General features: G+C 46.5%; 1 protein-coding gene across 3 annotated transcripts in view; it reads left to right on the top strand.

Annotated features, from left to right (window-relative positions):
- Positions 1 to 15,185, top strand: part of OGT (O-linked N-acetylglucosamine (GlcNAc) transferase) — an 86,768-nt gene that overhangs the window by 67,432 nt on the left and 4,151 nt on the right. For all 3 annotated transcript variants that reach the window (XM_056539531.1, XM_056539532.1, XM_056539533.1), the window contains one exon: positions 373 to 496. In XM_056539531.1, coding sequence (XP_056395506.1) covers positions 373 to 496 — 124 coding nt within the window. The remainder of the gene's footprint in view (positions 1 to 372; positions 497 to 15,185) is intronic.

The raw sequence follows: 15,185 nt of genomic DNA on the forward strand, positions 1-15,185 counted from the left end.
AGCTGCCTTTGTACATGCTAAGTTTCCTGTCAATGTAGCGTTCCTTTTACTTGTCTAAAATGTCATGTTGGAGGTAGGAGTTATGTATTTCTTCTTTTTCTTTATCTGAAATACTTACAAAGCACTTTGTCTTGTGCCTTACTTGTACAGTAAAGAAAAAGAGGCCTTTTAGCAAGATAATTGCTGCTTAACTTTCTGTTGTGAATTGGATTGCATTATGAACTGTATATGCATGTTGAGCACAGCTAAAAGCTGTGTAATACTGTGAGCCAGCGAGAGCAACTACTGTGTACTGTATGCCAGCATATAAAAGGTAACAGTGACAGACAGCTTCATTGTAAAATAAAAAAATAAAATTGTCTTTGATTGTAGGTGATACACTTGCATCTAGGGTTGCAGCTTCACAGCTGACCTGTCTTGGATGTCCAGAATTAATTGCTAAAAGCAGGCAAGAATATGAAGATACAGCTGTAAAACTGGGAACTGACCTAGAATAGTAAGTGATATGAACGGGAATAAGATTGTACAGTTTCATTTATCAGTTGTCCAATAAGATATCAATAATGTCAATCTGTGTTCATGAAATGGCTTTCTAATTCCTAGATAAATGACAGATGCTATGTAGGTTTTAAAATTCAAGTTCTATCTGTTGGGAAGCTGAGGGATCAGATTCTCATTATGTACCATAATTCAGCTGTGTAAAAAGTATTGTGTTCCCCTTATTATTTACCAAGCACAGCTTTGTGTTAGTAACTGGTATTGCATTTTACTTTAGCTGTGTCCAAACCTAGTGAATGGATCTGAGCTGCAATAACGGACATAGCCAATACTAAAAGTATGGAGCTGTACCTGGTAGGTGAAACAGGGTACTGTGTGCCAGAGCATCAGTACTTTTATGCCAAGAAGCGGACCCTCACTGATCTATTATTGTAGGGCTTAAAGGAGATGTCTCATGTAGAAAAAGTATTGTGTTTTAAATGCAGACGCAAAAGTTATATCACTTTGTAAATCACTGACTTTACCTATCTTGTATGTAAAACCTGTTTTTCTAGCTTCTTTGTTCAGAGAAGAAGTTCAGCAGCTCCCTGTTCTGATGACTTGCGACGCCCCCATTGAGCTGCATTATGCTGGGGGCCGTGATGTCACAATTTCCCATAGTTCTGTGTGCTGCCGTTAGCTCAGCCAGCTCTGTGCACGGCCAGGGCACCTCCCATGTGCAGCTTCAGCCAATCATAGTAGCCCCAGTGAGCAGAGCAAGCGTCTTCATCTCCTCGGCAGGGAAGCATCTGACAGCCAGCTCAGTGTTTATAAGAGCAAGCACAATGTCCTGAGAAGAAGCAGAGGGGAGATCCCTGCTATCCCCTGCACTGATCACAATCTGACGATGTCCTGAGAATAGAATCAGGGGGAGGGGAAACACTGAGCCTGCTGTTAGGAAAGTGATTAGTGTCTAGGTCAGTGTATCCCAACCAGGGTGCCTTCAGCTGTTGCAAAACTAAAACTCCCAGGCATGCTGGGAGTTTTAGTTTCACAACAGCTGGAGGCACCCTGGTTAGGAAGCACTGGTCTAGGCTGGGCTACTTCTGTGATGAACTGGAAGGCATTATGGGAGACAGGAAGTCAGGGACCTCCATGGACCAGGAAGTACCGATCTTTCAGAGGGGATTGCAGGAGAAGGGAGAGGGTGAGATACATGAGGAGCAGATTGTCAGAATGATGAGCTGATGCACTTTCACATGATATAAAAAAAAATTGTGACTTGGTCCATGATACTTCTTCTTTAAGATAGGCCAAATGCCTTTTAACACCTTAACGTCAAATGACTGACTGACACACAGATGGTACTGTTAGTCGTACTCACATGTAGAATAAAGGTAACATTGTTTTTAGAGATGAACAAACTTGAAAAAATGTGATTTGGCCGTTTCGCCAAATTTTTCGAAAAAATTTGGTTCGATCCGAATTTATTTTATTTATTAAAAAACTATTTCTGGACTACAGAGAGCCTCAATAGGGGTGTAGAACACTTTGCTTTGACCTAACACGTTTGACTTTTTTCTTTTTTTTTTACTACAAATCCCACAATTCCATATTCCTCCCTCCCACACATGAGCCACCCCACCCATTGAAACATAAATGAGCTGCATCCATTCAAATCAGTGTGATTTTCAATCAGGGTGCCTACAGCTCTTGCAGATTGATCTCTCGCCCACCAAGCGATTGCTCCACCCATTGAAGCAGACAGGCTGATTAGTGACTCAGGTCTCGGCCGCATTGCAAGCTGGGAAAAATCTGAGACAACAGTCATTTTGTATGCTGGTAAAATAAATATTGGGGTGAAAATCACATAAGAATTGTGAGAAAACCGTCACAGGAACAGACACTATATTATGAACTACACTAACTTAACAGCCCCTCTAGCATAGTCAAATAAAAAAAAATAATCCTGGAATACCCCTTTTAAGATTTTGAAATTGAAATTTTACTACTCTGCCTGACATACTTATTGCATATATGAGGGGAGTACAATACGCTTCACTATGCTTAAAACAGTATTTGTCTAGAACAGCAGCAGGTGTGTACTATTGGCTGTCCTTTCAAAGTATATAGATCCATGACAGATTAACATGTACAAAATAGTACACTACTTAGATGTATTTATGTGGTATGCACTTAGGAGGGCAGAAAAATTTACTACAGTACACTTAAAAATACCTTTCTCTATCGGCTCCATTGGGGGACACAGGCTTGACACTATGGCAACAGAAAAGTCGTCTCCTCCCAGCAGGGTATACCCGCCTCCAGACAACTGAGCTAATCAGTTTTAGCTTAGTGTCTAAGGAGGCAGAGGCTGGTCTGGGTTCTCCCCAAACCAGATCTCTCATTTTTTATTTTCAAGTTTAGGGACGTTTAGATTTTTTATCTCCCTTTTTCTTTTCCGTTTTCAGGTGGAGACTAAGGAACATAGCGTTCACTGTTTCCCATTTGCGATTGAGGGGGCACAGGCATCGTGGATGTACGGTCAACCCCCTCTTGCCAACAGTCAGCGCCAGGGGTTGTACCTCAGGGGTCCGGGTCCCCCTACCTCCCTGCTCGTCTCGCTTTTACAGTCCGGCATGATGCAGGTGACAAAGCTGACTAAAGACTTCATTAGGTAAGTTCTTCAGTCTGAGGTGAGTATTTTTTCCCCCTTTTTCTTACAGGCTAGGGGACTTTCAACCTCTGGAGACCCCCAGTTTTTGGCCTATTTATCACCTGGACCACTCTTCACAGAGGAATGGGGGCATGTTTAGGAAGGACTGTGGGTCCTACCTTACTTTATTGGGGAACATAATGCAGTGGTGTGGGACTGTACACTGGCGCTGGCGTTTTCTTCCCAGCTTCTTCCCTCAGCAGCCGCGGCTGCTTACTTTCACTTTCATGCGAGTGCCGGCTTAGTCCGACCGCAGCTCGCGTCCTGACATAGTTTTTCCATCGCCAGCTTAGTGAAGTGCTGGACGTGTATTTGCCCACTCCCTGTCGCTCGCATATGCGATCAGCGCTGGGAGCTGGGGACATTATCCCCATGCGGCCGCGGGCTCTGCACGGACTTAAGCTCCCACCCGCGGCCAGCTAGGATTTTTTTCTAGTGCGCGAATCCTTCTCCAGCAAGTGCTGTGCGGGCTCACAGGGGTTTCTCTGGCCCAATCAGAGGCACTTTTGTTTCTTCACAGACCCCTCTGTTCATTGGCCAAACATTCCTAGCCCCTCCCCCCTCTCTCAGCTGCACTGATGTTCTGCTCACAGCAGCTGCGTTGCTGGGGAACACAGACTCCAGGACTGTTCCATTTTACTATGTCCGAGCCCAGACCTGTTTCTCCCTCTTAGCAGTTATCTGGGACCCTGGTCACCTATTATACCTGCAAGGGCTGTAATACAAAAATTTCTGGTTCTGTTGAACCCACTTGTTCCGCCTGTACCACTGCACCCTCTGATCCCCCCCTGGTGTTTCTACTCAGGATGCTCCTCCAGACCCTGTGGGCTCGGCTATCCCTCCAGTCTGGGTACTCTCCCTCTCCCAGTCTATTTAAGACTTGGCTCAGGTCTCCCGTTCTGTGGTGACTGCCTTGGAGAGGTCCTCCATACACCGACCCTCCAAAGAGACCCACTCTCCCTATATTAACCGCTCTCCTAAGCGTAATAGGGGTGTATCATCCGACTCATCTCCTGAATCTTCTAGCAGACACAGGCGCTGCCCTCACAGGCATTGCCCCTCTGCTCCAGTTTGCCGCAAGCATCGCGCCCCAGAACCGCATACCAGATCAGTATCTCCCTCTTCCAGGGCTGCCTCCACTCTTTCCCCACTCACCTGGATGTGTCTGATTGGGTGGACTCATTGGTTTCGGCCATATGGGACACCTTCCACCTAGAAGACCCAGGAACTTCGGACGTAGCTCCAGAAGTTTCCTTTCATTGTGTCCGACCGATGCCCAAGATTTTCATCTCTCGCGCTGAATTTGACTCCTTGCTGGAGGCACACTGACAAGTTTCAGGAAACAGAGAAGGTTCAAGCGCAATATCCCTTTGCCAAGGACCTCATTGCTCGGTGGACTTCCTCCCCTACTGTGGATCCACCGGTCTCCTGCCTCTCTAAGGCGACTTCCTTGCCATTGGCTGTTGCGGCCGCCTTCATGGATCCGGCAGACAAGAAGGTAGAGACCTTGGCAAATGTGGTGGAGACCTTGCCTTGGATGCCGAAGCCGCCTCCAAGAAGTCTCTAACTGAACTTCCCTTTGTTGGTTCTCTGCTTTTTGGCAAGCGCCTAGATGAGATTATCTCAGAAGCGACGGGCGGAAAGAGTTCTTTATTGCCTCAGAATAAGGCTCACAGCACTACTTCCTGTCGGAAGTACTCCTCTTTCCGGTCCTTTCGGACTTTTGGTCCCAATAAAGGGTCCAGGCAGGAATAACTTCTGGCCGTTTTGCGGCCAAATCAGGCACCCGCAAACCTATCTCGGTCTGAAGGGACGCCCCCACCCGCGGATTTTTCTCGGTTGGGAGGTCATCTCTTACTCTTCCAAGATGCCTGGACCACGCACGTTCAGGACTCCTGGGTCAGGGACGTGGTAGCCAACGGGTACTAATTTGCCTCCCTTCCAAGGGATCGCTTTTTTTCCCCCGGTCTCCCTCGCTAGCAAAAGAATTTTGGGGAGCATTCCAGTCCCTTCTCATCCAGGGAGTAATTGTCCCGGTTCCTCCCTGGGAATGTTTTTGGGGTTTTTACTCCAACCGCTTTGTGGTCCCCAAGAAAGGCGGTTCCATACGCCCAGTCGTGGATCTCAAGCGTCTTCTACTCCATTTGCGAATGGAGTCTCTCCGTTCGGTAGTGGCATCCATGGATCAAGGGGAGTTTATTTCCTCGGTGGACATCAAGGATGCCTACCTCCACATTCCTATATTTGCTGGTAATCAGCGGTACCTCTGCTTTTCAGTTCCGGCAGGTCATTTTCAGTTTGTAGCTCTCCCCTTCGGTCTGGCCACTGCTCCGTGGGTCTTTACCCAGGTCCTGGCGCCTCTGGTTGCCCTGTTAAGGACAAAGGGTTTCTCGGTGATTCCGTACTTGGATGACCTCTTGATCAAAGCTCCAACCAGGGCTCAGAATCTGGAGAGTCTTGGTCTCACCCTCCAGGCCTTGTCTTGCTTCGGTTGGATGGTCAATCAAGACAAGTCCTGCCTCTCTCCTTCCCAGTCACTGGTTCTCCTGGGGCTCAAGTTCGACACGGCCACTGCCCGTATTCGACTTCCGCCGGACAAGTGGCGGACTCTCTTGTCAGGAGTCCGATTACTTCGGAAACCCTGCCCCAGTTTCTCTTCGCCTTTGCATGAAAGTCCTAGGCGTGATGGAGGCCATGCCCTTTGCCCAGCTTCATTACCGTCCTCTTCAACTGGCGATTCTCTCACGCTGGAACAGATCTCCACTGTCTCTCGACCGCAAGGTCGTTCTCTCTCAACCGTCTCGTCGGTCCCTTCTATGGTGGCTTCGCTCTCCCCTGCTTCTTCAGGGGCGCTCCTTCCTGCCCCTCCACTGGCAAGTTGTCACGACAGATGCCAGTCTGTCGGACTGGGGAGGTGTTTTCAGGGACCGAACGGTTCAAGGTCTTTGGTCTCCCCAAGAAGCCCTTCTCCCCATCAACATACTGAGGGCAATCTATCTTTGCCTGCTTCATTGGGAGCTCCTTCAGGACCGCCCTGTTCGTGTCCAGTCGGACAACTCCAATACTGTGGCGTACATCAATCACCAGGGCGGCACTTGGTTGCTCAGCGGCGATGGCCGAGATAACCAAAATTCTCCTTTGGGCGGAACTCAGGGTTCCAGCCATCTCTGCAGTTTACATTCCGGGAGTGCACAACTGGGAAGCGGATTTTCTCAGCTGACCCCGGCGAGTGGTCCCTGCATCCGGAGGTGTTTGCAGAGATCTGCAACCTCTGGGGCACTCCAGATGTGGACCTCCTTCACGTCCCACCAAAACCGAAAAGTTCCTCTTTTTGTGTCAAAGTCCCAGGACCCCTTGGCTCTAGCTGTGGATGCCCCGGTGCTCCCTTAGTCGGGCTTTGCCCTACCCTATCTGTTCCGTTCCCTTCCTCTCCTTCCCAGGGTCCTGAGGAAACTCAAGGCAGAGGGCTTTCCCGCCATTCTCGTGGCTCCAGACTGGCTCTGGAGGGCGTTGTTTGCCGACGTGGTCAGCCTCCTGGACGACGTACCGCTGCGCCTCCCACCTCGTCCAGACCTCCTATCTCAAGGTCCCCTGTGCCACCCCAATTTACTGTTGCTGCATTTGATGGTGTGGCGGTTGAGACCGCGGTTCTAAGGGCCGGAGGTTTCTCTCCCCAGGTGATTCGCACCATGCTCAGGGTGCTCAAGCCCTCCTCTGCAAAGATTTAGCACCGTATCTGGCAGTCTTATTTTCGTTGGTGTGAAGCTGTCTTTTTCTCCGGTCGTGTTTTCCTTTCCCCGACTCCTTTCCTTTTTGCATTCGGGGCTGGAACAAGGGTTGGCTCTCGGCTCCCTTAAGGGTCAAGTTTCGTCCCTTTCCATTCTTTTTCAACATCCTCTGGCGTCCAATTCTCATGTCCGGACATAGAAACATAGAACGTGTCTGCAGATAAGAACCATTTGGCCCATCTAGTCTGCCCAATAATCTGAATACTATGAATAGTCCCTGGCCCTATCTAATATGAAGGATAGCCTTATCCCATGCATGTTTAACCTCTTAAGGACCCAGGACGTATGGGCACGTCCTGTGTCCCGTTCCTGCGATATAACGCGGGGTCACACGGTGACCCCGCATCGTATCGCGGCGGGCCCGGCGTCATAGTGAAGCTGGGACCCGCCTCTAATAGCGCGCGGCACTGATCGCGGTGCCGCGCGCTATTAACCCTCAAAGCTGAGCCGCGCGGCTAAAAACGAAAGTGAAAGTTGACGGTTAGCTCAGGGAGCTGTTTGGGATCGCCGCGGTATAATCGCGGCGTCCCGAACAGCTGTAGCACAGGAAGAAGGTATCTTACCTTCCTTCCTGCAGTCCGATTGCCGATTTGAATGCTTCAAACCTGAGATCCAGGCTTGAGCATTCAATCGCCGAAAACACTGATCCATCTCCATAGGAAGGAATCAATCAGTGTAAAAGATCAGTTAATGCAATGTTATAGCTCCCTATAGGAGCTATAATATTGCATAAGAAGTGTAAAAAAAAAAATCATTAACGGTTTCAATTATCCCTTCCCCTAATAAAAGTTTGAATCACCCGGCATTTCCAAGAATAAAAAAAGTTTAAATAAAAAGAAAGACATGTGGTATCGCCACTTGCGGAAATGTCCGATTTATAAAAATATACTGCTTTTTAAACCGCACGTTCAATGGCGTACGCGCAAAAAAATTGCAAAGTCCAAAATAGCGCATTTTTTTATCACTTTTTATACCACAAAAAAGTGAATAAAAAGTGATCAAAAAGTCTGATCAGAACAAAACTATGTCCTCTTGTAGTAGTTTTTCTTCTTTTAAATATGCTCTCCTCCTTTACCATGTTGATTCCCTTTATGTATTTAAAAGTCTCTATCATATCCCCTCTGTCTCCTTTCTTCCAAGCTATACATGTTAAGGTCCTTTTAACCTTTCCTGGTAAGTTTTATCCTGCAATCCATGTACTAGTTTAGTAGCTCTTCTTTGAACTCTCTCTAGAGTATCTGTATCCTTCTGCAGATACGGCCTCCAGTACTGCGCACAATACTCCAAATGAGGTCTCACCAGTGTTCTGTACAGCGGCATGAGCACTTCTCTTTCTACTGCTTATACCTCTCCCTATACATCCAAGCATTCTACTAGCGTTTCCTGCTGCTCTATTACATTGTCTTCTTACCATTAAATCTTCTGAAATAATTACTCCTAAATCTCTTTCCTCAGATACTGAGGTCAGGGCTGTGTCAAATAATCTATATTCTGCCTGAGGGTTTTTACGCCCCAGGTGCATTATCTTGCACTTATCCACATTAAATTTCAGTTGCCAGAGTTCTGACCAATCTTCTAGTTTGCCTAAATCCTTTTCCATTTGGCGTATCCCTCCAGGAACATCAACCCTGTTACATATCTTTGTGTCATCAGCAAAAAGACATACATTGCCATCGAGACCTTCTGTAATATCACTAATGAAGATATTAACCCCTTAACGACCACGGACGTAAATGTACGTCCTGGTTTGGCGGGACTTCCCGCACCAGGACATACATTTTTGTCCTGTGTATGACCGCGAGCATCGGAAGGGTGCTCGCGTCATACACGGCAGGTTCCAGCTGCTAGCAGCAGCCGGGGACCCGCCGGTAATGGCCGACATCCGCGATCGCGCGGATGTCCACCATTAACCCCTCCAATGCCGTGATCAATACAGATCTGCGGCATTGCAGCACTTTGATTGGATGCTCGGATCGCCCGCAGCGCTGCCGCGGCGATCCGATCATCCAGCATGACAGCTGGAGGTCCCCTCATCTGGCTCCGGCTGGCTCCCGGGGTCTTCTGCTCTGGTCTGCGATTGAGCAGACCAGAGCAGAAGATCACCGATAATACTGAGCAGTGCTGTGTACTATGCATAGCACTGCACAGTATTAGCAATCAAACGATTGCTATAGATAGTCCCCTATGGGGACATAAAAAGTGTAAAAAAAAAATAAAAAAAAAATTTAATTAAAGTTGAAAAATTAAAAAAAAAAAAAAGTGAAAAATCCCTCCCCCAATAAATATGAAAATTGTCAGTTTTTCCCATTTTACCCCCAAAAAGCGTAATTTTTTTTTAATAAACATATTTGGTATCGCCACGTGCGTAAATGTCCAAACTATCAAAATATAATGTTAATGATCCCGTACGGTGAATGGCATAAACGTAAAAAATTTAAGTCCACAAATCCTGCTTTTTTTTTTATAAAAAATGATCTAAAAGTTTTATGTATGCCAATGTGGTGTCTAAAAAAAAAGACAGATGACCGCGCAAAAAATGAGCCCTCATACCGCCCTATATACGGAAAAATGAAAAAGTTATAGGTGGTCAAAATAGGGCGATTTTAGATTACTGATTTTGTGCAAAAAGTTTTAGATTTTTTTTAAGCAGTACAAAAATATAAAAGTATCTAGCCATGGGTATCATTTTAATCGTATTGACCCACCGAATAAAGAACACCTATCATTTTAACCTTAAAGTGTACAGTGTGAAAACAAAACCCTCCAAAATGTGCAAAATTTTGGTTTTCATTAAAATTTCCTCCCTAAAAATGTTTTTTGGGGTTCGCCGTACATTTTATGGTAAACTGAGAGGTTTCATTACAAAGTACCGTTGGTCACGCTAAAAACAAGCCCTTATATCGGTCTGTACATGGAAATATAAAGGAGTCGTGGATTTTAGGAGGCAAGAAGGAAAAAACGAAAACACAAAAATAAAATTGGCCTGGTCCTTGAGGTGAAAATGGGCTTGGTCATTAAGGGGTTAAACAATATTGGTCCTAGTACAAATCCCTGAGGTATCCCACTGGTGACCAGACCTTGCTCTGAATATTCTCCATTGACTACAACCCTTTGTTGTCTGTTACTCAGCCACTGCCTAATCCACTCAACAATATTGGAGTCCAAGCTCAATGACTCTAGTTTATTGAGAAGTCTTCTATGTGGGACAGTGTCAAAAGCATTACTAAAATCTAGATATGCGATGTCTACTGCCCCTCTGCCATCACCCAGTCAAAAAAAATCAATAAGATTTGTTTGACATGATCTCCCTGAAGTAAACCCATGTTTTTTTTCATCTTGCAATCCATGGGATTTTAGATGTTCCACAATCCTATCCTTTAGTAGGGTTTCCATTCATTTCCCCACTATTGATGTCAGACTTACTGGCCTATAGTTGCTTGATTCCTCCCTACTACCTTTCTTGTGAATGGGCACAACATTTGCTAATTTCCAATCTTCCGGGACAGCTCCTGTTACCATTGATTGGTTAAATAAATCTGTTAACGGTTTTGCTAGCTCACCACTATACTTTTTTAATAATTTTGGGTGTATCCAATCAGGCCCCTGTGATTTATTTGTCTTCACTTTAGAAAGCAGGGAGTGGCACACGCTCCCCCTCATCGGTCCCCTGGTCCCCCTTGGGACTTAAACTTGGTCTTATGTGCCCTGAAAGGCACTCCCTTTGAACCTCTCAGGGACATTCCTCTTTGCCTGGAAGATGGCATTCCTTATTGCTATTACCTACTATTAGGAGAGTATCAGAGCTGGCAGCTCTTTCCTGCCATTCTCCCTTCCTGGTTGTACACCAGGGCAAAGTTGTTTTCCGTCCAGCTCCACCCTTCTTACCTAAAGTGGTTTCGGCCTTTCATCTCAATGAGGACATCGTCCTACCGTCCTTTGTCCGGCCCCTTCTCATCCCAGGGAACTTTTGCTCCACAAACTTGATGTGGTGAGGGCTGTTCGGATCTCTGTCACTTCCTCCTTTCGGTAGTGTGACTCCTTTTTTATGTTCTTACGGACAGTTGTCGTTGGCTCATTCCACCCCTTCTGTTGGGGCATCCTGGGCCCTCCGCAACAAGGCTTCGGCCTCGCAGATCTGTAAAGCGGCCACTTGATCGTCTTTTTACATTTTCGCAAGGTTCTACCAGATTCATACCTTTGCATCAGCTGATGCTAGTCTGGGCCATAAGGTGTTGCAGGTGACGGTGGTCCAGCCGTCCACCTGACTGATTTCCTTGCCCACCCAAAGGGCGGCTTTGGTACGTCCCATGGTCTGTGTCCCCCAATGGAGCCGTTAGAGAAAAGGAGATTTTTATGCTTACCGTAAAATCTCTTTCTCAAAGGATCCATTGGGGGACACAGCTCCCACCCTTTTTCTGGTGTTCCTATTTCAGTTATCTGTCCGAGGGTGCGTTCAGTTACCTTTTTTCTTCTGGTTTCTCGGACAGTTTGTGGTTTTTCTCTTGACCTGTCGGTCTTCTCTTATTACTATGAGACTAAAACTGATAAGCTCAGTTGCCCGGAGGCGGGTATACCCTGCTGGGAGGAGCCAACTTTTCTGTTGCCATAGTGTCAAGCCTCCTAGAGACAGCAGCATATACCCATGGTCTGTGTCCCCCAATGGATCCTTCGAGAAAGAAAGAAAGATTTTACGGTAAGCATAAAAATCTTTTTTTTTTTTTTTTTTTTTTTTTAACCTTTCCCAGATTCCAAAATTCCTTTTATAATAAGAAAATGTCAGAATACCCCCTGAGATTTAAAATAAGAAAATGATACATACGTTCTCTGAAGAAAAGGATCCTTCATTAGATGACAAGTATTGTGTGTTCCAGCGACATTAGCTCATCGGAGGAACAGGAAGCCATGATACAACTTAATTCATGCAACTGAAGAACCGCAACAAAGAATAGAAGACTTAAAGCCTACTGGAACTGAGGAACTTAAAAATGGTAAATCTACCAACTGGAATAGTCAGTCAATTCCAACAGCTGGTGGTCAGTATCCACCGTTCCCTGTTTCTGCTAGTCCTTGGCAATATTCCTTTTATTACTGGTATCAACATGGCAATAATGCTGGGAGAGTAACTCAAGGATACCCACGTTTCCTACAATATACAGTCAATATATTGAGACCATATAGTGGCTGAATGACACAGCCTGGAGGTGGCTGAAGCATGAGGAGATCATATAGTGTCATAATGGCACAGCTTGGAGTTGGCTGAAGCATGAGGAGACCATATAGTTGCTGAATGACAGTCTGGAGCTGGAAGCTGCATGAGTAGACACTAGGGCTTCACAATCCCTAAGATAAATAGATGAATTTTGACATTTAAATTAAACATTTAGGGTAGCTAGTACTACCTTAAATAAAATGTAGGCCCAGGCCCAGCTGCTTCAGTAAACCATATATTGGCTGAATGACACAGCTTGGAGTTGGCCGAAGCATGAGGAGACCATATAGTGTGAATGGCACAGCTTGTAGTTTGCAGAAGCATGAGCAGATCATTGAAATTTAATATTTTGAAATAGAAATTTAAGATTTTTAACTTGAAATTGAGGATTTTGAAATTGAAATTTTAATTCCCAAGTTTGAGGCCCTGGCGTGTGGGTACAAAGGACCAAATCTAACAAGGAGTCACATGGCAGCACAATGACAGAGCCTGGAGGTGGCATCAGTATGAGAAGACCATATAGTGGCTGAATGGCACAGCCTGGACTTGGCTCAAGCATGAGAAGAGAGCATATAGTGGCTGAATGAGACAACCTGGAGGTGGCATCAGTATGAGGAGACCTTTATAGTGGCTGAATGACTGCCTGGAGTTTCTGGCAGCATGGGGAGACCATATAATGTCTGAATGGCACAGCCTGGAGTTGGCGGCAGATGAGGAGACAATAGGGCCTCACAATCTCTAAGAATAAAAGATGAATTTTGAAATTTCCATTGAAGATGTATTGTACCTAGTGCTACCATAAACATATATATATATATATGTAATCTCCTAGGCCCAGCATCATCACTAAATCATGTAGTTGCTGAATGACAGACTGGAGCTTGGTGAAGCATCAGTAAACCATATATTGGATAAATGGCACAGCCTGGAGGTGGCTGAAGTATGAGGAGACGATATAGTGGCTGAATGAAACAGCCTGGAGGTGGCAGCATCAGGAATCCTGAAAGTGACTTGGTGACAGAGTGGTGCGGTGGGTGGCAATACCAGTCCCTGGTGACGAAGATGGGTGAAAAAAGGTCTGATGTGGAGGAATGTTTGTAACTGGGGAGCAGCGCTTTAAATCTGTATGGAACTATCCATATTTGTGAAGTTAGTGTGGCACCATGGTCAATCTACTCTGATGCATTAGGCATTGGTGGTTGGAAATCCTGGCTGTTCCATGCCGGATTCATCTTCACAAAGGTCAGTCTCTCCACATTTTTCGTGGACAGAAGAGTTCTCCTTGGGGTGACTATGGTCCCCACCGTACTAAACACCCGCTCTGATGGCACACTACTGGCCGGGCAGGACAGCTTTTCCAGGGCAAACTCTGCTAGTTACGGCCACAAATCAAGTTTTCGCTGGCCAGAAGTCCAGTGGATCTTCAAGGTGTGTTGGCATGGGCATGTCAAGGTATGCAACCACCTGCTGGTTCAGGTCCTGCTCTAGGTGTACCTACTGTTGATGAGTTGCATCACTTTGCAGGTGAAGAAAGCTACTCCTTAGTGACTGTAGGCTGGTACTGTTCCTGCCACTCCACCCCTCCCCAGCAGCCATGGCAGTGGAAGGTGAGTGCAGGAGGCCCCCCAATTCAGACCTGCGAGAGGATGGACGATGGTGCCGATAGGCATCGACCAACTGACTACATAGGATGTCTATGTAGTTGGTCACTTTGTCGTCCCTCTAATTTGGTGTAAAAAAAAAAAAATGCCCCTATTTTGTGGCGGTAGCGAGGGTCCAATAAGGTGGAGATCCAGAAAGTCATCCTGCTGCCGAATGGTGACAATTTGTCTGTCACTGCACAAGCAAGTGAGCATGCATCATGCCATTTGTGCAAGTGACTCAGAGGGACTCCCTGCCTCCGTCTCCACTGCATACTGCCACGGTGTGTCTGGGTCCTCTCTCGCCTTCCTCATAACCCTCTAGCTCCTCTGGCTGCTCCTCCTCTCCTGTCAGATTACTAGAAAAACCGCCCATTTGTTGAAACTTAAACTGTGCCCCTCCTCCTTCAGTTCAGCCCCACAGGGCTCATGTGGCCGTGAGATGTAGGTACCATGTCTCCATTGCCCTGACCAGCCATTGTTTCCAACACGTGTTGTAAGAAATGAAGTAGTGGAATGATGTTGTTCATCCCTTAATCCTGGCCACTTACTAATAATGTGGCTTCCTCAAAGGGCCTGAGCAAACGACAAGTGTCACGTATGAGCTGCCACTGGTTCACATTGAAGTTACACAGGGGAGTATCCCTATCTGCTTGGATCATCAAGAAATCGGTGATGGCTTTTCTCTGTTCGTACAGTCGGTCAAACATATGGAGGGTGGAATTCCAACGTGTGGCAAAGTCACAAATCAGACTGTTGGGAGAAACAGTTCTGATGCTGCAGCTCAAGGAGGGAGTGGCTTAAGTGCATGCAAAGTTTCCTTCCCATTGTTAGGATGTCTTGCATATGGGGGGAAATATTCAGGAACTGCTTCAAAACCAAACGCATGGCTCAGCCTTCCCAGTCCCAGCGCAAACGAGATGTTCTTCCCGTTGTTAGTCACCATGGTTCCCGTTTCCAGTTTTCATGGAGTAAGCCATGCTCCGATTTCTTTACAAATTACTTTTAGCAGTTCCTCCCCTGGGTGACTCTGTTCACCAAGGCAAACCATGTGAAGAACGGTGCGAAGCCGCCATTCCCTGCACAAATGGTATGCTGAAGGAAGGGCCACTGAGACTTGTCTGGGCAGTGGAGGCTGAGGACACGGTGGAGGATGAGGCAACTGAGTTGCACACTGTCACAGGACCAACGTCCTGACAGCGTGGAGGAGGAAGCGGCGTGACCTGTCCAAGTTGGTGTTGTGGCTGTGCAGGAACCACAGTCACCCAGTGAGCCGTAAAGGATATGTATTGTCCCTGACCATAGTTACAGCTTCAGATGTCGGCGCTGCCATGCACTTTGGTACACACCGAAAG

This window comes from Hyla sarda, chromosome 9, assembly GCF_029499605.1.
Source record: "Hyla sarda isolate aHylSar1 chromosome 9, aHylSar1.hap1, whole genome shotgun sequence".
In the NCBI taxonomy this organism is placed as follows: domain Eukaryota; kingdom Metazoa; phylum Chordata; class Amphibia; order Anura; family Hylidae; genus Hyla; species Hyla sarda.